The following is a 27,301-nucleotide window of genomic DNA, read 5'->3' as shown; positions in this document are numbered from 1 at the left end:
ATTCTCTCTCTCTTCTTTTAAAAGAGCGATAACGAAAGAAGATGTCACGGGAGCGAGCGATTCGCCAAGTTTTTGCCTGTAAGCTGCTTTGCGTTTAGACGTACAATTTTGAGTTCGCGATTGAACGTGGAAATGTCTCGTTCCTGCGCGCATTCCTACCCGCACACTTTTTTCGTCTTTACACGCGCACTCTTGCAGGCGGTTCTGAACTTGTTTACGCGCAAGAGCGTACTTGTAGAGGGGCCTTTACTTGCACGTAAGTGATTTTTGGAGTACGATTTGAGGGGGGGGGGAAGGGGGAGAGAAGAAGAATAAATGAGAATTGTGCGAGATGATTGCAGATGGTAAAAATCGTGGAACACTTCACGGAAAGGTGGATATTTTCTATTTTGGAACTGATTCCTACGTGAAAAACAGAGCTCATATGACATTTGGTTGTGCGCTCCGTCAACTTCGGCGTACGTCGATAATCGCACTCGTCTGACATCAACCTAACAAGGAAACGCTTCCAAGCTAAACTCATAGAATTCGACGAAAATTTTATAGGCGTTAATAGATGTCTCAAAATTTGTACTGTGGAAAAAGTAGCGGAATTGCAACAGAAAAGCTGTAAAAAATGAATACAAATCAGCATTTTTAACGCCAAATGCAACCCTACTTGGCGAGGATTCAGAGGAAAGCGGCAAATTCTTAAATGAACTGTCCGTGTTTCCTCCGAATGAGTTTAAATCTGTTGCAAAGTTATTTTTGGGTATTTTGCATTCAAAAGTGTTTGAAATTGAGTTTGAATATATATTTTTTAATCTAATCGTGCATATCCTACACTTTTATTTCACATAAGTGAAACAAATTACAGAGTTGCAATAAGTATTTGTTGTTGTTTTGTTTAATGCTGAAAAGTCATTCGCATGAAATTTCATTGTTGTATACCTCGATGTTTTTGAATATATTTTTTTTAAACCAGCTGTAGCTTTCAAATAGAAAATTCCACCCCATATTAATGTGTTCAACGTGGTGTGGATGCTGTACCACGAATTCTTTGTTCAAGAAATGGAGCTGACAGATTTTACAGAAGCCGAAATAAATTTAAAAAAATAAAATAATGGAAATTTTGAAAGAATCTGAATCTATTTGTGAAATGTTTAGTGATGAAGTAGAAGACACTCTGGATTTCGAGCAATTGGTTGACGAAAGTGAGTTTGAGAATTCTGATTTTGACATTATAGATGAAAATGATGAAATGTATGCAGGTGAAGAGTTGAATGAGGAAGTCCAGGTATCCCATTTCAAACTAAAAGAGCAGCCGTTGAGTGCTGGCGTAGCAGTAAAAAAATTAAACATCGCACACTAAAATCTGTTAAAAGCAAGTATAGATTTGTGAAAAGTGTCTCAAATGTATTTGTGGAAAAATCAAGTCAACAAATTTTGTGATAAGAGGCACAAACTATAATAAATTCAAAAATATGTTTTTCATAAGTTTCAGGATGCGATGCGCAGGCATGTAAACGTTCATGACTCGGATTTGAAAAGCTGCGCTTGTAATAAAGTTCTGTCCCTAAAAATATCATTCAAAGCTTTCGGAAAATGGCTCTAATTTTAAACAGAAATATAGAACTGTTAATAGAAAAATTACTAAAGTGATCGCTCAAAAGCAGATTTATGAAGAGGATCATATTTTAAATGCTTCAAAAACATGTAAATGATGTATGTATTTTTTTAAGAATTCGCAGTTGAAGGATAACCACACAGATGTTTAATACTGATTAATCGGGTTTTAATGAAAAATTCATTCGGGGGAGAACGCTTGATTTTTTGAGTTCAAAACAGATTGAAAATGCTGCAGAATCTATTCATGCTACGACCCATTCATATACTGTAATTCATATACTTCATGTAATGACAATAATAAAAGATCGAATACTGCTATCGCCATTACTTATTGTGTTTTCTGAACCTACCAGTTCGGTAGAAAATGTTTCAAGCTGACAATATTCATACCGTCGCACAGTGGTCCAAATCGGGAAATTAGCAGGAAAAAAATAAAAAATGAAGTTTTTGCTTCGGAGAAAAAAACCATATGGGTGTGTAGAGAAATGTCTGGTACATCTTGAGGTGATATTTGTTTACATTGGGGGGTTTCCGGGGGGGGGGGGGTCAAAGAAGGGTAATGACTGACTTAGATGGGGTTCTCGCCGAAATGTGATGAAAAGCTTAACTTCCCTAGGTTGTCATTCGGTTGCATTTGAGTGGAACTATGAAATTCTTTTTGCTATTCATTTTTAGTTCTTTGTCCTTTTCAGTTCGATATTTTCCAAGCTCCGAGTAGAGGAAATAATTTTTGTAATTCGTCCTTGAAGTTTGGCTTATTTTTGAGTAGTTTTGAGTACAAAAAATGAGTTATAAAAAAAGTTTAAATCTGTTCAATCGTCAAATGTTTTTTCTGATGTTTTACATGTTGTTGGTAAACGTGCTGCATTACGCGTAGCCGCCCCCAGCCGCCCCTTTTTACGTAAGAAATTTTTGAAATGGCCTTATGTGTGACTCGTCTAGAGTTGTTTGACGTTATTTGCGCTAATGGTGGGTTGAGCTTGCCTTTTAAGAAGTCTGCAGACCTGTTAATCCAATATATTGATGGAAAGTCAAAATTTTAACATAGCCTGGAAGTCAAGAGTAGTAAGTTTCTTTTGAAAATCAAATGTTTCATCAGTTTCTTATCAAAAAATTGGAGATCTAGTAACAAGACCTTGACACGTTTCCTCGACAAAAATTCAGCATGGTTACAAGGGAAAATAGCTATTCCATCCAAAATAGTCCAGAAAGATCGGAGCAGACCTCAAAAGAATTTCGAAGATAGTGGCCCGAGGACCAAGAAAGCAAAAAGAAAAAATCTCTTGGAAGAACATAGAACCAGCGAGTTGTGCTGTGCGGCACAAGCCAGTCTTACACCATCCGGCCAACGTACGGCCTTTAACATGAAATAGATGTCGAAAAATTTAGAGTTTGCAAACACTACTGCAAAGCTTTATGTGCAACTTTACAGTTGGTTTTACGTGCCAGTTACTGTTCACAAAGTTTTGGTTTCGTGGTGCAGATGTTATACAACATTTGCTACTTCCCGTTGGTCAGTTGACGGAGGAAGCACAAGAAGCCAGACATAAAGACTATAAGCAAGCCAGAGAATATAGATCAAGAAAAATTTCACGTCAAACAACTAATGAAGATTTGATGAACTATCTTCTTACATCATCAGATCATCTAGTATCTTCTATAAGAGAACTGCCCACAAAAAACTGCCCCAAAAAAGGGAGCATTGCCAAAAGAGGTTTTGACTTTGCTGAAATTTAGCAAGACAGAAAAGGGAGAAAAAAGCACATCCTCAGAATCTTACAGTGATTGACACTACGCATAAGGTGGTTGCGTTAGGTAAATTTTTAATTTATATGCAAAATTACTGTACATAAGCGTAAATTAATTCCGAGAATGAAATAATATATATTTTTAAGTGTTTGTAGAATTGCGAGTATAAATTTGTAAGTATTTAATAATCAGCGGAGTTTGGTTGTTTTTTATTAAAAATTTCATTCCGATTCGAAATGTTCAATCGGTGATCAAGCCCCCAAATCATAGATTTTGTTTATTTGCACTGTTTATTTTTAATGTTTTGTGTTATAAAAGAATTGAGTGAAAATCTTGATTTTTTACGTATTAAACTTCAATTAAGTGTTCCCCCCAGTTTTCACGGCAATATTTTGTTTAGAATGTGCTTTGGTATTACTATTATTTTTTAAATATTATTCGTAATAAATATGAGTGATGCATTATTATTTTGGAGACAGTCAATCAGAAAAGTAGGAAACATCAGTAAAAGATGGAAAGATTAATTAGAAATAAGTAATTATTTCATTGAAATGGAAAGAATTGCAAAAATGTAGAAAACGTACTAATCATGCCAAAGTAGTTTTAAAATTACCAAACGTTATTATTATTAAATTATACTTCTCGGCCTGTGTGGATGCCTATTTTTGATGTGAAGCAAAAAGAATTTTTCAAAAATATTCATTAGTTTTCGAGAAAACATTTTTTTCCTCCTAAATTCGCTACATTGACCACTGTGCGTTGCTTCGAAATCGGGGAAAATGGGAAAATGTATTTTAACAACACACACACGAGATGAAACCGTACTTTTAAAGGGGATTATTGGTCACCCTTGAAAATGATTTGATTGATAGTGTTACACCACCGGATAAAATCGTTTATGTGTTTGTGACGCCACCTAAAACCACTCATCTAATACAATCGCAGATACAGTTTTCGGGAGTGGGAAAATTTCGTTCGAAAATTTTCAGATTTAGTTATGATTGAACAAATACAAATCGATTTGTTTTCGAGACAATATTTTTAAAGTACAATCAATTGCACACAACCAGTTTTTTTCACCACGCTACGTCAACATGTGGAAATATTCATGACATGCATGCTCATATACAGAAACGCATCCTGGGTATTCAGAAAATTATTTATCATATTTATTGCAAACAACGCACTTGATTGCTGGAAATAAAACTGCATCCAAAATATTTGCTCGCTGTAGCTGGTGTAAAATACGTTTTTACTTTATGCATTTCTTCAATGAGCCTCATATTTGTAACACTTTCAATTCATAAAGAAATTAGCCCATTTATTCGATCTGAATCAAATGTAATCAATTATATCCTTTGTAAACTGCGCAACATAGTACTGATGCAGCTTATCTGCATATTCTGGTTTTCGAGTGGTACTTTTAAGAACCTATTTTTCAAATATTAATGTCTCTAAATACAGCAAAAAGCTTGTTTTGATAGTATAAACGCATTAGATGTTTTCGTTAAGTTTCAAGAATGCAAAGTCGCCAATTGATGCTAACTGTACGGGTTTGGCATCCCAGACCAATTTTCAACATTAACTTACTCCGCTCCTAGTGCAATTCTACAGCTACTTTTTTCACAGTTCATATTTGAGCCATCTACTAACGCCTGTAAAATTTTCGTCGAATTCTGAGTTTAGCTTGGGAGCGTTTCCTTGTAAGCACGCATTTGGAAAGAACAGAAGAAAAAAACATATAAGGTGACATTCGTTTCATAGAAATTTTATATATATATACACAGTAAAACCTCGTTAAGTCGTCACCCTGATAAGTCGTTACTATGGTTAAGTCGTCATTTTTCTTCAGACCCTTCCAGCTCTCATAGACCACAATGTTATTAAACCCTCGTTTACTCGTCGCTAATTTCGGTTAACTCGTCACTATGAAAAAGTTTGAGAAAGAGGAACAGACTATTTTTATGGCTCCCATTAAAAAAAGAGCTTATTTACAGCATTGCCATATGCTTAAAAAAAGTCACCGTAAAATCCTACATACCCAAACGAAACAGTTTAAGTAACGAAAGTTACGCTGGGGAAGTATCTCTTCATTTGCCGACTAAGGTTTTTGGGGACTGTTCAAGCTAGACCTCATTTCTGCATGGGCTCTACTAGAGAAGCTGCAAGACACCGAGGCTATGTCGCAAGAAGCAACGTAAGCACTTCGCCCCTCTCCCCGGGGGGGGGGGCAGGGCATCTCCGGCAAAACCAAAATTTATTGATACGTCAAAGATTACACACAGTGCAAGGAAATCAAAAAATACGTAAATCGAAGAATCAAGTTGATCAAGTCAAAGTGCAACGGGCACGGATAATAAATAATCATAGAAAGCATGGACTCTACTAATTTAGGGCTTGAAATTTAAACAAAATATCTTTGTTGAAAAGAATTAGACATTATTTCCCAAATTGAGGTCTTCTGTTTACTTTTCCCTGCCCAGGGCCCCTCCACAAAGTCAAAAGTGTTCGAGATTACTTTGTAGTTGCATTATGAACTACTGATGAAGAATTCAAACACTAAAATTAAATTTGATGTATATGTAAAATTAATGTGCAATAGAGAGTTTTGTTATTAAGAAAAGCTACTTATTCAAACAGTTGTCAATGTGTACACTGCATTTCACTACACCAATAATTTAACCTTTTAACGGCCAATGTTCCCAATTGAGAACATACTTTTGATTAATTCAAGAAAAATATTTCTCTTTAACGAAAATAGCTGATTTTTTTTCCCTGAACATATAAGGTTCTGAACTTAATTTAGAAAAGACAAAAGTTATTCGATTCAGCTCTTATCATATCAATTTATTATTCTAAAATCACCCATTTTCAAGGGAAATTATCTGTAAGTTTATGTTTTAATTATTAAAATAGTTTTTGTAAACATACATGCACCTCAATTTTTTTTTAATTGTAGAATATTGCCAAGAATGATAAGAAATGCTCAATGAGAGAGAAAAAAAAATTGTTTGAATTCCAGGGAACTTTTCCTACGATTGTTCCCAATTGGGAACATTGGCCACTACTGACTATTCTAAAGTGCAATGCAGAGGAGTGGCATTCCGAAAAAACAATTTATTGCTTTTTCCTTCTCTCTGGTGTGTCTCAAAAGGAAGGAAAAGTATCAAATTTCACATTCCGATGTTTACATGCAGCACCCCCTTTTTTCTGACTGACTTTGCCCCCCTCCGCCCCCTCCCTTCAACCTTCCCTCTACGTTTTGAGTAATTTTGTTGGTACGTTGGTCTTTCAGTTCTCAGTTGATATCTGGTCTTGTGACTTTCTACACTTCATTTTCCCATCTTTTTTGTTATACTAGTAGCTTATTAGACTGAGTTTGAGAGATTCTGATATATCACATCTCTCTGATGATGAATTCAAAATGTGCCAGCTACTGCCTGATGAAAATGAGTGGGCTACAGATGAGGAAGATATCGATGACAACATGCTTGGCCCGGTCGTTCCTGCAAATGTTTGTGGATATCTGTGTTTTAAGATCATAACGTAGTTCATTTGTGGGTGAATTTGTAGATCCTATCAACATGCCTTCTACATCAAAATTGCCTTTCAAAGATCAGATAATTACCCAGTCAAAAAATAAGAAAACATCATGTGTCAAGTGCCAAAAGACTAAAATTCATGCAACCGAAGTGGAAAAAAAGTACTGCATTCGACAAAAATATAAGTGAACCTACTGAAGCAATCAGTCATAAGTTTCCTGAGCTAAGTGCAAGCCGACTCGATTGATATTTTTTTCAAATTTTTACCGCAAGAGTACCTCAGTTACTTGGCTGAGATGACAAATATTTATGTCGCACAACATGGATCGAATTTAAAAATTGAGTGGAAAAAAATCGCAAAGTTTTTTGGATTGGTTTTGCTAAGTGGGTATCACAGAATACCAAGTGAAAATTATTACTGGAGTACTTTCAGTAGACACAGCAGTACCGATTGTCCCCACTGTTATGCCGAGAAATAACTTTAGAGACATAAAAAATAACTTCCATTTGATGGATAACTCTTTCTTACAACCCGGTGATAAGTTGGCTATCTATGATGAATTAAACAAAAAATTCACACACATTCGGTTTGGGTTGTTCCATGATAAACTAAGCATCGATGAATCAATAGTACCGTATTACGCTCATCATTCAAGTAAGATGTTTATATGGGGAAAACCGATTCGCTTTGGATTTAAAATTTGGATGATTTGCTCAAATAATGTGGTTTCCCATATAAAATGGAAGTATATGCTAGTAAGCAGTCATCGGAGCATGTGCCTTTAGGTACCAGAGTTGTAAATAATATTTTCTCTCTCTTTATATTTTTAAATAATATCTTTTAACTTACCAAGGGATCCATACAAAAACCTAAATCCGTATGTATGTATTCTTTTGTGAATTTTAGACCAGCATTTCAGCTGATCATAAGCTCTTTATTATAATCCAGATATACATGCCTTTTGAGTGTATTCGAGAGAAATTTATTTCCATCATTTTTAAAATTATATATGTATATTCTTTAATTTTTAAAATAAATTAATTAAATGATGACGAATTTTGCATCATCCTGTAAGATGGCTTCACTGCGAAATTTATGTTTAGTCAGATCCGGCCAATGTTCCCAATTGGGAACATTCAAGAAAACGCATAGGGAAATTTTTTTAATTCAATTTCTCGATTGATATCTCTTAACTAAAAAATCAGAAGGAGAAATTAACAAAAAAAATAATGAAAATCACTTGGAATCTGAATTCGGCCGGTAAAAGGTTAATAAGAGAAAAAAGATAAAAAATTGCTATTACTTTTTCTTCCGCAATCTATAAATTTTATTAATATTGTTATTTTGATTCATACTTTAATAAATGTCATATTACTTTAAATTTATACGATTTTCATAACATTGCACATTAAAACTAACGGAACTCTGCTTAAGTCGTCACTCCGCTTAAGCCGTCATAATTTTTCGATAACTTGAGGTGACGACTTATCGAGGTTTTACTGTATATATATAGATCTGCTTTTGAGCATCATTTTAGTTATTTTTCTATTAACAATTCTACATTTCTGTTTAAAATTAGAGACATTTTCCGGAAGCTTTGAATATATACGGGGTGATTATAAAAAAACTATCCCGACATATGGGCCCCTAACTATCATACCATTCACAGAAACTGAATGAAATTTTGGCATAAGGTATTTTGAGGTATGCGCTCAAGAATGATATGGAAAACAACAGTGTCACTCTAACAGTTACGGTTACAGTGAGAAAATTTCGAAAATATCAAATGGCAACACCAAGTGTTTTGTATTGGAATGCGATCTCCATACTGAAAAACACTAAATAGCGTTGGAATGGCACCTGTAGCACGAAAATTCCCGGAGCTAGGCAAGGAAAAAGGACTTTGCCGTGCACCAGAGCATTAATGTTTGTTTCATTCGTCACACCGTTTCTTCGGCTGAGATCCCAGCCTGATTAGTCCTCCACAAGGTCATGTGGAAAATTTGTGAAACACAATAAAATGCTTTATTTTATGCTGCTTCTCTGTCCTTATTGGTTGTCCTCACTTTTAGCCTATCTACCGCCGGTGATTTTCATGCTACAGTTGCCGTTCGAACGCTATTTAGGGTTTTTCACAATGGAGATCACATTCCAATACAAAAAACTTGGTGTTGCCATTTGATATTTTCGAAATTTTCTCACTGTAACCGTAACTGTTAGAGTGACACTGTTGTTTTCCATATCATTCTTGAGCGCATACATCAAAATACCTTATGCCAAAATTTCATTCAGTTTCTGTGAATGGTATGATAGTTAGGGGCCCATATGTCGGGATAGTTTTTTTTATAATCACCCTGTGTATATATATATAGTATGCATCAAAGAGAAAATTAACAAAATCAGCTTTCAATGAAAAATTTCAAAAGTTAGAGTTTGTTATTTCATTTTTGCTGTTTGACTTCCAAAGCTTGTTTATCGCAAAAATGTCAGGGGAACTGATGGTAATTTTATGCCTATTAGGCTTACCATCATTAGAAACATTTTTGCAGTTTGGAGCAATGTGGGGGGGTTCTCCCTTGAGAATGACCTCCTCACATTGATCCACATTTTTCCTTTTCACAATTTTTCAATAACTTCTCATCTTTCGCCTTTTCATAATATATATATATATATATGAAAGAATGGCGAAGATCAAAATCAAATTGTCGCCAAAATTTTCAGTCATCAATTATACTAACACCCTTCTGATACAACTGATCAAATTCCCTAACAACTTGGCTATTGCACCAGCTTTCGAATGAGCCTACAATAAACCATATCGGTGTTATAAATCAAGAGAAATTTAGTCTTTCGCTTGCAATATATCGCTGAAATTAGCGGTTGTGGAAGTAGACATTTTATTCTTGACTAGTGCTGAAGAGAACTACAATACTTTAAGCGACCCGGCTCATTGGCCATTTGGAATTCACATAAGAGTGTTGTTTGGAATTCCGATATTTATTTTGGAAGATTCGTCGGGCAAACAAGTTACAAATGACAACTCCTCTACTAGAGAAGCCTTTAATGGCCTAGAGCAGAGGTCGACAAACCGCGGCTCTTTGGCCCCTTGAGTGTGGCTCTTCCCCAAAATACCACGTGCGGGGGAACAAAAGTTCCAGATTTTTGCAAAATCATGTTCAGACACGCATTTTGACCATTTTGTTCTCGCTTTCTCCCCTCCCAAGTGAATCATCTTTTTCACGGTTTTTTGCCGAAAAAAACAGAGTGAAAGCCTGACGCTGATGTCACGTTACACCTCCGCGACCAACCAAAACTGAATTTCTGGCCGAAACCAGGAAGTTCGGGAAAAAGTTGTCGAAAACGAGGCATTTTTCCTAAGGTACTCGGGGTAGATAGACTCAAAAGACGAGTTTCCTCTCAGAACATGGGGGGGGGGCGCATGCAATGTTTTCCAAAGTAAGGAACGTCAACCTCTACCCTGCCAGATCATAGAAGACGATGCCCCTGGGCCACCACCTCTCATGATAGCCTCCCGACGTCTCCTCTCTCCAACCGACGTCGGTCAACACTGCTAGAAGCAATCCACCAGGGGCCACACATCTGAAGACGACGCTCCTCGACCACCACCTTAACACCTCTCACGATGATTCTCCCGTGGCCACCTCTCTCCGTCTGTATCAAACATCAGTCATCGCTGCTGAAGCAATCCACCAGGGGCGACCATCCGAAGACGATGCTCCTGGGGGCTTCTGCCCCACAAGATGGAGTGCATTAGGCTGGGACCTGACTACGGCGCGGTTGGACGCGGTTGAGGTTGGGGGGGGGGAAGGCATCATCTATAGTTTTATTCTGTCAACGCACAGATACAACTGCAACCGCTGAGCGCGGTTTTTTCAACCGAGAAAATCCACATTTTTTGGGACGGTTGGGGTAACCGGAAAGCTGCCATCATGTATTGCAAAGGCTTGCGCTCCCTGATGACGGTTCGGCTGGACCTGCGGTTGCTTTCTTCCATTGTCTATTAAGTGGTTTGACAAGGAGGGTGACGGGATTTCGGATGCACTGGACAAAGGAATTGCTCTCCTCAGGTTGCCATAAAAATGAGGGGAAAAAACAAATTCGAAGAACTGTATGGTGAAGTTCTATTCGACAGAAGCTAATTCTTTGTTTGGCGCTTTTGCACTGATAACAATAAAAAAAACCAATGAAGAAAAAAAAATTTTCTAACTAGTGAAATTTTTTTGCTCTACATGAGCACACATTAAAACTCGGTTATAATGACATTCATAAACTAACGTGATTACGCTAAAACCGAGATGTATATTTTAGAACACTTAAATGAAATGCATTGGATCCCGATTATAACGTGTTAGCAAAAAACCAATTAGTTACCTCATCCAAAAGAGTACAAATTACCACGGGGCCCAACCATTTATAATAAATTCATAAAAAATTAGAAGTAAAAATAATCAGACATCTGAAGGAATATATTTTTATATTTGCAAATTCTCCATATCAAACTTTTGAAACATTTATTAAAAGCCTAAGTATGAACCGGGGATGAAATATGTCCCTAAGAGCTGCATTGTGTGTGTTTTGCTTTCATTATTCTGTCTTTTTGGTATTAATTTTTGTATCGTATATGAATGTGGCTGTCTATCTGTTGTTTTTGCAATGAAAAAAAAACCCATCTAGTCCAGCGGTTCTCAACCGGTGCTCCGTGTGAACTCCCAGGGGCTCCGCGGCCCTCGAGGAAATTAAAAAAAGAACCAGTAAATTTGAAAAAAATAATTATTAATATTTTTGAATAAAAATAAATCAGTAACTTTGATGAATAAATAAAAAATAGGCCTACGGGGCTCCACCATAGAAATTATATACTGGAAAGGGCTCCGTGGGTCAAAAAAGATTGAGAACCGCTGATCTAGGCAAAACGTTGTATGCGGGTAATATCGAAGAGTGCACTAAGACAATTTTCACACCTACCGTTCTTTTCAAGCAGTTTTTGATTTACAAAGCCGCAACTAGGGAGAGCGGGTCCACTGTATCGAGTGCTGAACTAGAGGGGGCGCCGAATTGCCCCTTTAACACCACTCCTAACCTTTCCTTACACGGGGACGCCAAAAGCTTGCTAGCTCCAGTTAAAAAAGTATCCAGCTGCGGCCCTGTATGTACCTTAAACCTTGCAACATACATACTGATGTTCAGGGCCACAACGACATGCGTGGTCAGCCGGGGCAAGCACGCATTTTGGCGCCCCCTTTTAATATTGAAGGAGAGATGAAAGGTTAACATTTGCGCTCCTGTCTGGCTCGGAGTTCGGAGCATCAGTCAGTGCCGTCTTAACGCATGGGCCCACCCGAGCACGGCCCGGGTGCCTCAAGAGAAGAGGGGCCTTCCAAAAATGAGATACGATTGAAATTTTCAAGGATATACCATGTAGGGCCTAATAAAAACCACTTGGCCCGGGGGCCCCATAATACTCTTATGACGACCCTGGCACCAGTCCCACCTGCTCCTCTCTAGTTGCGGCCCTGATGTCGTATGTACAGGGTGTAAAGCGGGCCGGGGTAGCAAGTTCAGAGGAGCGGCAAATTTGAGTAATTCGTGGTCAAGAACTTTAAATTATAACGTGAATAGGGGGCATAGCAATTCGAATAGCCAGCACGTGGCGAAGCCATAAATCTGTGTCTGGAAAGAGATTTAGTGTGAAGCATGTAAATAATTTCGTATAAGGGGGTGGTTGGTGATGTAAGTGACCTTCAAACCCCCCTCGCCCCTTTGTCATCAAATGTCCGCAAATCCGAAACCCCGCCCCCGCCCCTCGATGCTGACGTAATACTTGAATCACACCAAATGAACATTTTTGGGAACTAAAAGGTCTAATGAGTATCAGAATGTTTTTTTTAAAAAATTTGATTTTTTACAGTTTTTAAAACATTAAATTTTCAGAAATTTTATTTCGATTCCTATCTGAATTTTTTTTTCCTGACCATCAAAAGAAATATATATTTTTTTTTAAACAGGAGAAAATCATTTTTTCCTTGACTTTCTTTTGGTCATATGGGGTTTCCCAAAATCACAATTATTGTGCTTAATTTCCATTAATTAGAAATTTAATTAATTGGAAATTTACTTTAATTACAAAGAAAAACGTGTTAAATTCATGGCCAATAATTTTCTTCAAGCCAAAACTTCAAAAATATGTTACTTAAATAGTTTTTTAATATATATGTTATTTGAATTAATTATGATGATTCCAGTCATCATATATAAAAAAAATTGTGCGATTTGGTCACGAATCGTAAAAGCATCAAAAATGGGTCAACTTGTAGGCTGTCTTTCTTCAACTCTGAATTAATTTCAAATGGCAAATATTGTTACAGAAAATTAAATTTCATTACATGAATATTTTTATTAGTATATACAGTAAAACCCCCTCCTTTTTGTGAACACGGACAGGACAAAAAAATTAAATACATGTAAAATGGGTGACCGTTAAAAAGAGGTTTGAAATTCATACGTTTTTATATTATACATCTGTAAATTATTATTTGTCCGTAAAAGAGGGAGTATCCGTTAAGACGGGGTTTTACTGCAATGCAGCTTATGAGCACGAATTTGCATGCTAACTGGAGCCAACTTCAGCTTGGCGAAAAAAATTTAGCCAATCCCGAGATGTCACGTGACATAAAAAATAAAAAAACCCGGTTGCTAACAGCAGTGTGTTTTTCACGCAAAATTTCACGGTTGCTGATAAGATCAACCGCGCCAGCCGAACCGTAGTGTGCCGGCAGCCTTAGGCTTTCATCGGCGACGTCCTCCGGCTAACATCTCGTCGGACGAGCTTACAGTGAACCCGTCTTCTGCACATTTCCCAGAGAAGGGAGCCAGATATCAGTAAGACAACAAGTATTTAATAAACTGTTTATTAAGTTAATTTTAGGGAGCGTTGTGAAGTGAAAGAAGATGTAGTGTCGGGGTTTAAGAAAGGTATGCTGAGATGGTTTGGATATATATAGAGATAGACGAAACAAGTATACAAGACGAGTGTGGATGGGGTCGACCTCAGCGAACGTACCTCAATCAGATCAAGGACGTTTTTAGCAAATTCCAGCTGAGGAGTACCTTAATTGAGTTAATAACAATGTACCAAGTTTGAAAAATTTGGCTCTCAAAACAAATTTCAATCGTTGTATGTTGATATTTGGCTCTGTTGACTAATGAGTTTGCCGACCACTGGCCTAGAGTGACAACGCAGGAATTTCTTTAAATTTTTGAAACTATTAAATTTACTTTCAGTGAAGCTGGCACTGATCCCGGCTACCTGTTGTTATGTTAATTTGGATTCACTTATTAAAGATCCCAATTTCATTTTCAGTAATTCATGGGGAGGACCGTGAAGAGAGGGAAAGGGTTCCCAATGCACCCATTTAGACCTTACAATTATCAACAATTTAGCAATATCGCAAATCGATCTCAACAAACACGACACAAGAAATACTAGTCACCAATTTAAATTCAAATTTTTATTTACTTTGTGAGAGAAATGAAAAATTATGATAGAGGCTCCTTCAAAAATCACAGGAATATTTAAGAATTAACAGGGCGGGGAGAACACATCCCCTGAGCAAACGTAGGTTAACATAATTTTACATGATTTTAGCATGCGTATTTCGAGCCTATCCCTCTCTTTCCAAGTAAACTTCCCTTTTTTAAATGAATTTTTTAAACTGATTTGATACAAAATTTGGAACAGTTTCACATACTGTGATTCATCCTTCTTCGTCATTTCCTGTTCTTGCTGAAAAGAGGAATTTGCAGATGACCATAGGTCAAATGTCGACACGAACACGCTTGAGAATGAAAAGAGGTAAGAGGACCCCTAGATTCCCATCATCGTCCCTTAGCTGCCTGCCCCCTGTGGTTTCGGTCGCAAATACGTTTTTCGTTCAGCAGAAACTTCATGGAGAGTTTCATCACCACCCTACAAACAGTCAATTTTTCCTGTATTACTGATTTTAAGAAAGATTTTGCTGATTATGTTCTTGCAGAATTATTCCTTAGATATCACTGTTCCACACCATACATATGTACAAACATTTAAAGTGTACGCAGACAATGGATACCATTCACCGAAACGAACACTTTCTTAGACATTCTTAATACGAGAGGCGTAATTTTTTGATTTATTTTATTATGTCATAATTAATCAACAATTATGACTAATTATAATTGATTGTGACAAAAACTCCGTTGGATTTAGTGTTCCACTATAAAACGGACCCTTAGTGGAAATTATATATCCGTTTTATAGTGGAGGTCATCTCCAAACTAAAAAAAAATGCAGTTAATTTCATCCCATACATATACATAGTGATGAGTAGCAACGTCGTTGCTGATAGGTTAAAAAACCTGAATTTCTAGTTTTTCAACCGATCAGCAACGATATTTCATCTTTAAGTCATAAAAATTGGAGCCGTAGTGATAATATTAGATACGCTGGTACCACTCTAGAATACTTGTGGTTCATCTGTTGTCCGGTCTTCTTGCAATATGTCCAGCCAATTTCCATTTCAAACGCTTGATTCTTTCCATGATATCATATACCTTTGCGTGGTTTCTCTTATCCAAGTGATTCGTTTTCTGTCTCTTCTTGTGATGCCTAACATACATCTTTCCATGCTTCTTTGCGTTTTGTGTAGCCTTTGTATCGTCTTGCTTGTGAGTGTCCATGTTTCAGCTCCATAAGTCAGTGCTGGTAGCACACACTGCTTAAAAAATTTCTTTTCAAGCATAATGGCATGTGACTCTTCAGACTTACAGTTTTTGCCAAAAGTGCTCCATCCAATCCTGATCCTTCTGTTTATTTCATTAATGATTCCGTTGTCCATGGTGATTTCTTGTCCCAGGTATACACAGCTTTCTACTTCTTCTATCTCTGTATTGTTGAGCAAGATGGTCCTCTTCAACGCAAACGGATTGAACATAGCTTTAGTCTTTTGCAGATTCATTTTCAAGTCCACCTGAATACTTGCCTTCGCCAATTCATGTATCATTTCTTCTAGTTCATCTGGATTACTGCTGATAAAAACAATATTGCCTGCAAAACGCAAATGGTTGAGAAACTCTCCATTTATTATAATTCCTTTTTTATCCCAATCTAGTTTTCTGAATACTTCTTCTAAAACAGCGGTAAAGAGTTTTGGTGAGATAGTATCACCCTGTCTGACTCCTTTTCCAAGTTTAATTTTTGATTTTCCTTTATCCAAACGAATCGTTGCAGTTGCTTTGTCATATTTTCTTGATGATATTGTGTGTGATGTAAGTCTTCTCTACCCCAATTACATTTAGAGCTTTAACAACAGCAGATGTGAAGACAAAGTCAAACGCTTTCTCAAAATCAATAAAGGCTATACACAATGGTAATTCGTATTTCTTATGTCTCTCTATAAGCTCCCTCATTGTTTGGATGTGATCCATTGTACTAAATCCACTTCGAAATCCTGCCTGTTCTTTTGGTTGAGCTTCGTACAATTTGGATTCAAGCCTATATGTCAGCACTTTGGTGAAGATTTTATAAATTACTGATAGGAGACTGATTGGGCGATAAATCTTGATATCCTATTTTTCACCCTTTTTGTAAAGAACAACCATCATTGCGTTATTCCATTTCAATCTTCAGGCACATACGGTTTTGTCAGACAATTTGTGAACAAGGCAGCCAGCATACTGGCAAATTCTTCTCCTGCTTCTTCAATAATGTCTATTGAAATTCCATCTTCACCTGGGCATTTACCTTTTTTCATACATCTTATAGCCTTGCAGACTTGTGTGTAGTGTACAAATTCGGCTTCATTTTCTTCTCTTTCTGCTCCCTTTCCTCTGTCCTGATCCTGTTCTTCATGTTTGTATAGAGTATTATAAAATTTCTCAACAATACTAATGATTTCATTTCCAACTTTTGTGATTGTTCCATCTTTTTTTCTTAGTGCAAAAATTTCCTTTCTCCCAACAGACAGTTTTCGTTTCACTGATTTTAAGCTTCTATTATCTTCCAATGCTTTCTTTACAATATCGCAATTAAACTTCCTCACATCTTCTGTAATTTGCTTTCGTACTGTCTTGCAAAGTTCTGCATTTTCCACTCTCGATTTAGGGTCATTCTTCTTAATCTGAAATTCTCTCCGGTCTTTCATCAGTTTCTTTGTTTCTTCTGTTATTTTCTTTCCCGGATTGATTTATTTTTCTCCCGCGACTTTTTTTGCTACTTCTTTTAGGGTAGTGGTTAAAGTTTTACTCATCGTGTTGACATCTTGTTCATCCTCAGTGGTGCTGTACAGTAAATCAAATCGGTTCTTCAGCTCTAACTGGAATTTATATCGATGTTCTTGAAGCTTTACCATATCGATGACAGTTTTTCTATTTTTGATAAGTTTCGCTCTTTCCATTCTAGAGTTAAGCCTTATTCTGCATCTAACCAGTGGATGATCACTTCCTGTATTGAATTTGTTGAGAACACTGCAGTCTTGGATCATATGCTTCTTATTAGGTAGGATGTAGTCGATCTCACAAGTTGTTCCAGTTGGACTTCTCCAGGTCCACTTTCTTTGGGGTTTCTTCTTAAAAAATGAATTCATGATACATAACCGTTCGCTCTCTGCAAATTCGACGAGTCGGTTTCCTCAGTCGTTTCGTACACCGTTACCATGACTTCCAACTGAGCTTTCGCCATCTCTTCTCTCTCCAATTCTGGCATTCAAGTCACCCATTACTAGCTTGATATGATGATTTCCTTTATATTGTTCCGGATAATTTTCCACAAGACTTCGAGATTGCAAAACAAGAAGCGGTTCGACGGACAAACACAGATTTATTTACAGAACAGAAATTTACACGTATTTACAAGCTAACCAGAGAGCTAACAACTTTCTCGTAAAGTTTAAACACAACTGACTGTTCAACGAATCTCTCTATTCGAGTCTCTCTGAGCCTGCCATCTTGTGAGCGCCGCACTATTTATAACCCCGGAGAAACCTCGAGAAAAAGAACATTCCACAAAATTCTATTTTACAGTTTCCTAGTCGACGGTGCCACCATACGGACTACCTGGAGGGGCGTTGAATCACTGTTTGGAGGGGCGGGACTTTCTAGATTTTTCTCTACATGCCCTGCCAGTTCTCCACCAATCAGTCATTTCCGCCAAACCGAGACCGGTATCAACCGATTTTGATATTTCTGAGAGCCATCGAACGAATCGCGCCATCTATCGTCGATAGTTCGTATCAATATATACTATGCAGCTCGTCTAGTTCTTCATAAAAGTCTTCTACTTCTTCCTCAGAATAGCTTGTTGTTGGTGCATAGATTTGTATAATCTGTATCCGGTATCTGCTTGATGTTTGCATAACCAGCTTTGCAATTCTATCAGATGTACTATCTAACTCAACTATGTGATCTTTCCACTTTTTATGAATGAGAAATCCTACTCCACTGGTTCTTTCATTATCTGTTCCCCTGTAGTAAAATACATGTCCACTGGCAAGTTCGATTTTCTCCTCCCTTTTTCTTCATATTTCACAGATGCCTAAGATGCCCCAATTTATTCTTTCCAACTCCTGCAAACGATTTTCTGAAGAAAGAGATCGTCCGTTATACGTGGCCAAGGTCATCATTTTATGGCAGCCTGGTCCAACCCAGAGATTCTTAGCACCCTCTGTCTTCATGTCTTGCTGGTTGCTGCCGTAACCAGGGACACTCAGACTGCTGGGACTGAGGACCTTAGTTTATTGACAGAGTTCATATTCCTTTTTTAGAGGGTTTTTGTCCATAATCTTCCACGCTGGCCAGTGCGGGTTGGAGGAAGCCCATCCGAGTCCGTTCGCCACGTATTAAACATGGCTACTTACAGGCTGCAACACGAGAAGATGCGGATCGGACTTTAAGCGTCTACTTCTAGTCGATTCCTTCAAGTCCTCATAATGAGAGGCAATTAAAGGGCCTTCTCCTAGTTAACAAGTAAAGACTATTCGACTGCCCGTGGTATATATGTAATAGGTTATTTCTTTCGTTCTTAATCAGTCATTTCACTCCACTGATGCAGTCTACGCCTTTAAAAAGTCTCTCTCTCTCTCTCTCTCTCTCTCTCTCTCTCTCTCTCTCTCTCTCACTCACTATAAAATTCCTTCCTGTTACCATGAAATATTTAACGTGTATTCCAACTTTTTAAACGTTTTGCAACCAGAAGGAATCTTTAATTGTATTCCATTTAGTGAAAAGGATTATTTGATTATTTTTGCCGCACCACGGTCATTTTCTACACACAAAGGATAATTAGAGCAGGACCGACAATTTATTGCAGATTTGGAACCGCAGCTTTCAACATTTTATTTTTTATACTTACCGAAAGGTTGGTGCGCTAACTCCTCAGTGTGGGACTCTCTGGCGTAGCAATCGTTTCCGTGTCATATTTTCACCGTTTTTCTTGTACCTCCGAGTCAGGAAAGTTTCTGACAAAGATGAATCGGGTATAGATTTCGCGACACCTCTTAACATACTTTGGTACTTTAGGTGAGTATCGTATCGACCTGGGCTACTGCGCCCAGTGAAAAAGAGAAAATGAAATGTGCTAAGTATATAATATTTATGATATTTTCATCAATCATAAGAACATTCAATCCATGAAATCTTGTTCACTTTTCTTCACGCTATTGCAATGAGCATGATTTCTATAAATACGGAATCGGATGATATGGAATATTCAAAATACCAAAGAGCTACATATTCTCACACCAAAAATATGTGTAAGTTTTAATAAAATTTGTTCGTGCACACCCCTACTGTTGGGTATTTCGCCCTTACGTGTAGGGTGGGGCTTCAGCTTTGCACTGCCGTTATGTAGCGCTATGCCCTGCGATTGAAGGCTATAGATCTGTATCTATATATATATATATATATATATATATATAGCAAAGACCACACGACGGACATTTAGAGAGATGGCACCCCCTAAAACCTGGCTCTCGATTCGAGAATTATTTCCGTCTTACCCTGTCAATTTGTACTGAGTGGGATGGTGGCGTCATATCTACAGAACTTAACCTGTATACCCTTAGGGGTAGGACAGGGGTGCACCAGAAGCATTGTTTTAAGTTTGTTCGTGAATTTCAGTGGTCATATTTTGTACAAATTGGACATTTTGAGCATTCAAAAGAACTGCTGTTTTTAAAATCTTTAACACTGTATTAATTAATATCAGTAAGCTCCTACCCCTTCCAGTCCCATTGAAACGGTAGTAGGGGTATGTGCCTGAGATATAGAAAACTTGCTACCACCATGCATTAACTTTACTTTCACCGGATTGTATTAGACAATAATTTTTTTTGTTTTAGACGAATGCAGCCCGTGTATGAGAAAAGATGCGGAAAATTCTAGAAATGTGTTTCTCTCTCCCAGGACAGTGAGCAGACGTAACACGTCTTGCTCACGCATTGGACTACATTGTATATGTATAGCTGATCGTTGACTGACCAAGAGGTCATCATTTGTTTTGATGACTCACACGGGCAAGGAAAGTAGCTGAGAGGGCTGTGACCCTGGAGCCCATGTTGTTTTGATTTCATATCTTTTTATACCATAAATTCATTGCAAACAACCATGGCTATTCATTGCAAACAACCATGGCTATTCATTGCAAACAACCATGGCTATTCATTGCAAACAACCATGGCTATTCATTGCAAACAACCATGGCTATTCATTGCGAACAACCATGACTATTCATTGCAAACAACCATGGCTATTCATTGCAAACAACCATGGCTATTCATTTCAGATACACATCCAGTATTCGATTGTATTGATCAGAGAAATCATAATTTCATACCTGTCGCACGCCTCCAGAGGCGTATGACAGGTATGTACACATCTCTCTTGAGCCCCGCGATTGAAGGAGTCCCGCATATGTAGCAATACAAAACGACAAAAAACTGTATTTCAACTAACAAAATTAAGATGAATGTTCCAAATCATACAAGATAAACGAGAATATTCGAAAGGGCCCCCCATGATCATTTTCTCTACGGCCCCGCATCTGATACCAGTAGCCCCGGAATTGACCGAATTGTGAGTTACCACAAACACTTTATTTTTGACATGGAATAAATTTATCATAAATTAATTAATATTCCAAATAAAACTATAATTGAAACAAGAGACGTAGTAAGTACAACCAATTTTTAGCCGGTTTTCGGACCCTCAATAACTTGGCGCCTTTAGGAATTTTTCCATTCTTCGATTAATTATAAATATTCATTTTTAGTCCCTATTTTAAGCACTTTTAGTGCCTTTTTGCCTACCTATTTTGATGATTTTTAGTGCCTTAACTTCCCAGCTCTATTAATCACAAATAACTGATATTTTGTTTTATGTAAATCCAAACGAAATTCCAGGGTACTTCTGGTCAAAGAGGATTTTCTGGGCCTGACGGATCAATAGGACTTGGAGGAACTCAAGGTGAAGTTGGAGAAGAGGGATTGCAAGGATCAAAAGGAAATCAGGTAACAAAAATTTTTTATTAGAAGTGTATTATCTTTTACAAATATTTAATTTTCTTGCAATGAATACGCCACAATAAAAGTAACATGCACCTCATTAGGAAATTGTGATTAAAAATTTTACATACCAGCTGTGTTTCGAGTTTACCATAACTTATGGTTATAAAACAATATTGTTGGAAAACATAATTTATAATATTTAGATTAATAAATGGAAGTACATGCCTCAAGATAATGAAGAATATCAATATCATAAAATTTCAACAACTTGGGAGATTAATAGTTTATATATTGTTCCGTCGCGCGGATCTCTCGGGTTCTTCGCCGGGGACTTCAAGATGCGTAAAGACCACAAGAAAGAGATTTTAAAACGAAAAACTGTTTTTTATTTTTATAAAAAAAAGTTTAAAATATACGAAACAGTCTGGCCGACAACAGTGCAGTGAAAAAATGAAAAAGAAAATCATTGAAAAATTAAAGTTATTGACTCTGAAATCTAAAAGTACTCACATATTCCGGCGCCCGTGTTAACCCGATCATAAAGTCAAAAATCACAACAATCACTATGTTTCACTAGGAAAATTAGTATGAGACAAACAAGAGTCAGGGCTATCCACGGTGCCCTTCCTCTTCACAAAACACACGCAGATGGGCACACAAAAAGCACACAAACACAACAATAACCATTCTCGGTGCTGAGAGCCAACAGACAACGCGACTGACCAGCTTGAGTTATCGGCTTGGACTTCTGTTGAGTTATGAAGAGAGACTTAATTTTTTTTTTTGAATATGGTTACATTGGATGAACGCAGGTGTCGAGGAGATATGATCGAAGTGTTCAAAATTTTCAACGGGATGGATAGGATGGACCATGAAGTTTTAGTACACCGCCAATCGACTGCTTTTACAAGGGGGGCACCAGTATCGATTGCTAAAGGACAATGTGAGGTTATGGTGTCGCAGGGAATTTTTCTCTATTAGGGTTGTTAATAAATGGAATAGCTTACCCCCGGAGGTAGTAAATTGTAACACAATGGACACGTTTAAAAAGAAATACGATAAACATTGGGGTAAATCGAGAAGCTATCCATACTTAGAATAAGACAACCATAAGTATTCTTTATGGGCATTGTATAATATTTTATCATGTGTATATATTGTTTATAATTTTTGTGATTGTGCTTTTAATTGGGTTGCTGTATTTTTGAAATATATGACATCCATATTTGTTATGGGCATCTTTTTCTCAGCCACCTCGTTGGGAATTTTGCCTATTCTGGCGTTGTATTTGTATAAGAACATTTGGAACATTGGAACTTGGCAATTACGCAGCGCGAGTATGTTTCGCCCATGGTTAAGTTTTATTATTCACGCCTTTAATCAAATTCCATCAAATACTGTTTTATGTAAGGATATCTGTGTTTATAGCGTTGACTTAATTTTACTTAACATGGTAAGGTGTAATATGTGCTGCGTAATTGCGGAGCAATTATATATACGGAGCAATATACGGAGGCAGCTCTTGCATTGTTCGAAAAAAAGTGAGAAGGAATACTATACGTATAGAGAAACGATGTCACTCTTCGCTGTTCATACGAAGTACGAAAGCCTGGATAATCAAGCGAAGATCGAGATGTAGTTTGGAAAGAAAATTCACATTCCTCTGTAGGGAATCGAACCACCAATCTCCCACTGTCCGGGCGAGTGTACGACATAGAGAGATGGTTGGTTATCCAGGCTTTCGTACTTCGTATGAACAGCGGAGATTGACATCGTTTCCCTTTATGTCACCATCTGGGGCTAACGTCGTAAGAGCTATTAGGTGAGCTAGGAGGCTGTCCATGCGCAGTCCCGTTCAGCATTCATACATATGCTCTAAGGAATGAAAACGTCTGTCCTCTGTAGTTCACTGGTTAGAACACTCGCCCAGACAGTGAGAGATTGGTGGTTCGATTACCCACAGAGGAATGTGAATTTTCTTTCCGAACTACATCTCGATCTTCGCTTGGTTATCCAGGCTTTCGTACTATACGTATGTTCTACTGACCAGGACACTACTAAAAGTAAAGACGTCACATGCTTATTAGGCAAATATGTTTTTAACACAAAGCATTCAACTTCCAAAATCATATCAAGGACAAATAAACTAGTAACGATTAACATATTTTTGTTCACATATTCAATTATGTAAAATTACAATCAAATTTAAATTGTTTATAAATATAAAGAATCAATTTTTATAAAAATCGATTTTTATAGTACTTACTTTATTATAAAATGGAAATGTGCTTGTAAATTATGTTTGATTTTGCATAATCGTACTATTTTCCAAATCAGTACGAATATAACGAAGTTCGCGTATAACGAACAAATTCACCGTTTTTTTACTTCGTTATAAGCGGGTCCGACTGTAGTTTGCTGGGTCTAACAATAAATCGAAATTTTCTTTTTTGTTATTTTAACTGTTTTTTACATGCATTTTGTTATACATATAAATTATTTTAACGTATTACAGGGGGAAGCCGGGAGACCGGGGTTACAAGGACTTGAAGGTTTAAGGGTAAGTTTCACATATACAAAATTGCGGTTATACTAAGTTATCTACTTTGTTTCAAATCAGTCTCCGTAAAGATATACACCATATTCTCGTGCATTTTAGGGTTTAGCGGGTAAACCTGGATCACCAGGAAGAGATGGTCCACTTGGAGATAGAGTAAGTATTATACCGAGCATGACAAAAATCAATTTCAGTATGGCATAAATTCATTGAATATGATGTGTTAGAATTTTTACAAACTCCGGGCATTACTGGGCAATTACTGTACTGTAATCAGAGGAGAATTAAGGTCAGTTGAGAGAATTAAGAACATTTTGGAACTTGGCAATTACGCAGCGCGAGTATGTTTCACCTATGGTTGAGTTTTATTATTCACGCCATTAATCAAATTCTATCAAATACTGTTTTATACAAATACAACGCCACAACACGCAAAATGCCCAACGAGGTGGCTGAGAAATGTTATTTATGTAAGGATATCTGTATTTATAGCGTTGATTTAATTTTACATAACATGGTAAGGTGTAATACTGAACACACTATGGATTATAATCTGTGGAAATTTCTTATAAAAAATATATACCGGAAATATCTTCTAACCAAAATACACCCGATATAGGAAGAATCTGGAACTTTTCATGTTGTTAATGAATTGTTGAATTCATTAATAACATGACAAACACTGCCGAAGTGTGACAATTAACTACATTTATGCTTCATTGCTAACGAAATTCATCAATGAAGAACTGTAATAAAATTATGCAATTCAAGTACAGCCTTGGAAAAGAGTAATAAGCATTTCATTGTGTTCTGTTAGAATAATGTATTTGTGTTCCAGTTGAGATACTTATGTTGGTCATGAGAAAGAAAAGCTCAAGGGATATACAGGTATTAGGAAAGGAATGACCAATAATTGGATTCTCATTTTTCTAGTTCACAATAAAGCTGTTCGAATAAACCTATTTAAAGTGATATATACCCAGCACTCCACATTTTTTTAACAATCGAAAGAGCCTTACTTCTCCTGACCTTTTTCGTAAAGACATTTTCGCCGGCAGATAAAAAAAGAATTATTTCTCCTAGGAAAATCATCGCAACCTTTCTATCTAAACACTTTATTTGAACAAGCTTGCATCCGGTTGTCACCGTCTCCTATTCAGGTGCCACAGAATTTAACGTGTCTGCTGTGATACAATAATATCATTGTCGTGTGTCATTACCTTGCATACCTTTCCGTTATTATACCAAATCACAAAGGATGCCCAATAAAAAGTCTGAGTTATTATGAACATTCTATTATATGATTATATCCCCCACAAAATGTAATTTCGTACAGAATTTCAGACAAATATCGTATTGACTTACTACAGTAGGCCCATGTACTGTATTTGTTCTAGTCTATAACTTCAAATACAGAAACATTCGTCTCCTGGAAAAAAAAAACTTTCTTTGTAAAATTAGGCATCGATTAAACAGATCTTTCTGAGCAATAGTACTTATTGATGGTATTGATTATAATTTGCGGATTATAGGTTAAAAAAGCGTAGGAAATTCATAGTGTGTATGATACGCCACTGTGCGTGGTATATGTGCAGCATTTTCTTTTTCTGAAAAGATTAAAAATAGAAATATATATTTAAAAGATTGTAAAAAGAAATAATTTTTCAAAGATTCATAGGTGGATACGATGTGAGTAAAATAATCGAAAATAATCTAACAAAAATGTGACCAAAACCTTTCCCATTTCTTAATATTTCATCATTGATGAATGGAATTTGAAAATGCGGATTATGCAATGATATTTTCTCCTGAAGTAAACGAAATTTTTATCTAAAGATTTATGAGCAAAATAAATATAATATATAAAGCGTGCGAGATAACTCATCTATTCAAGTAAAAGTGACAGCGGTGTGTTGGTCACGGAAAAAAATTGATGTAAGTAGGTTGACCATATTTTATCGGGGAAAATACGAGAAATAGAGATCCTAAATAAAAGAAAAAATGCCTATCTTCTGTCTCTCAGAAAAAATTGTCAAATGTGGAAAAAAATTGCTAATCATGGTTAAAATTTATGAAAAACCACCGAGAGAGATGAGTATGTAGGAAGAAGTACTACAATAAATTGCAGTAAATAAAAATGTATTTCACGAAATAAATGTTATGTTGTTATTTCAAAAAAAGTCTTGCTTTGTTATTAAAAATAAAAAATGTCACAAATATGTGACATGAAAAAAAAAATTTATGTTTACAATCTTAATTAATCGTATTTTAATATTTATTATTATTTGTTTCATTTCTTACAGTTTCATTTGTAAGAAATGAAAATGATCTTCCTCCGCGATTTCAGTCAAGATTTCAAATTCCAGTGAGTTTAGAAGAAAATACGGGAGATTTTGAAGAAAAACAATTCGGGACATTGAAAACTGAAGAAAAATACGGATCAAACTTAGCAAAGGTTGTGTAGTGACCAAATGCATTTACGTATTTTCACGTTATTTTGGCTGTCCCGACTTTCTTGTAAGAATGTTGTGGTTTTTCACGAATTTTCTACAAAGCCTAGTTGAATTTTTATTCTTGATTGAAATTATTTTTCAACTCATAATTTATATTACGATAATTATAACTATAAATAAGAATATTCACCTCACATACTTGTCATGTACTTTTATTCTTTTGAGAAAGTGATCCTCACGTCACTGGCGTAGGAAGGCGGGTGCGGTGGGTGCGGCCCGCACCGGGTACCAGCTCTGAGGGGGTGACAAAAAAAATGCCGGTTTTGTATTAATGCACCTTTTTGTTACATAAAATAACATGTCAAATAATTTACATGGGCCTTTAAAATCGCTAATTGCAGCAAATTGCGGGTGAACGATGTGATACTAATGATATAGTATTATTGTGGGATGGAGGGGGTGTTCTGTCGCGTTTCTGGGTCACGTGGGTCACGTGATTGACCATCTTGAAGTGAATAAAAATGAGAACATTTTTTAAAATTTATTTAAAAAAAAAAGGTTTGTGGAAAATCAGTGTGAAAATAATTGAAAAACAGTAGATATGGCTCACAATATTCGCCTTTTTCACCAATAACTCCGTGGACGAGTGGTAGCCTCGATCATAGGCACATCTGTTAATCAAAATTCTTTATGTAAAAAACTTTATATTAATAGATAGCAAAAGGTTTCATGCTGGGCAGGGGCGGCTTGGTGCTAAATAAAAGAAAAGAGAAGAATTCTAGCAGAAAAACTCAGAAAAAATATTTTGTCAGTCAGAGACACCAACATGAAGAAAA

General features: G+C 36.6%; 1 protein-coding gene across 3 annotated transcripts in view; it reads left to right on the top strand.

The window, feature by feature from the left end:
- Positions 1-27,301, top strand: part of LOC149080456 (uncharacterized) — a 1,573,269-nt gene that overhangs the window by 585,729 nt on the left and 960,239 nt on the right. For 2 of the 3 annotated variants that reach the window (XM_089239569.1, XM_089239572.1), the window contains exons 22-24: positions 21,351-21,458; positions 23,971-24,015; positions 24,115-24,168. In XM_089239569.1, coding sequence (XP_089095695.1) covers positions 21,351-21,458; positions 23,971-24,015; positions 24,115-24,168 — 207 coding nt within the window. The remainder of the gene's footprint in view (positions 1-21,350; positions 21,459-23,970; positions 24,016-24,114; positions 24,169-27,301) is intronic. The other variant, XM_089239571.1, reaches the window with a different exon arrangement.

The sequence above is a fragment of the Pholcus phalangioides genome, unplaced genomic scaffold (assembly GCF_987345545.1).
Source record: "Pholcus phalangioides strain wild (caught in Gottingen) unplaced genomic scaffold, Ppha-v1.0 ptg000011l_1, whole genome shotgun sequence".
NCBI lineage: Eukaryota > Metazoa > Arthropoda > Arachnida > Araneae > Pholcidae > Pholcus > Pholcus phalangioides.
Note: the sequence above shows the minus strand (reverse complement) of the source record. Positions and strands in the feature narration are given on the sequence as shown.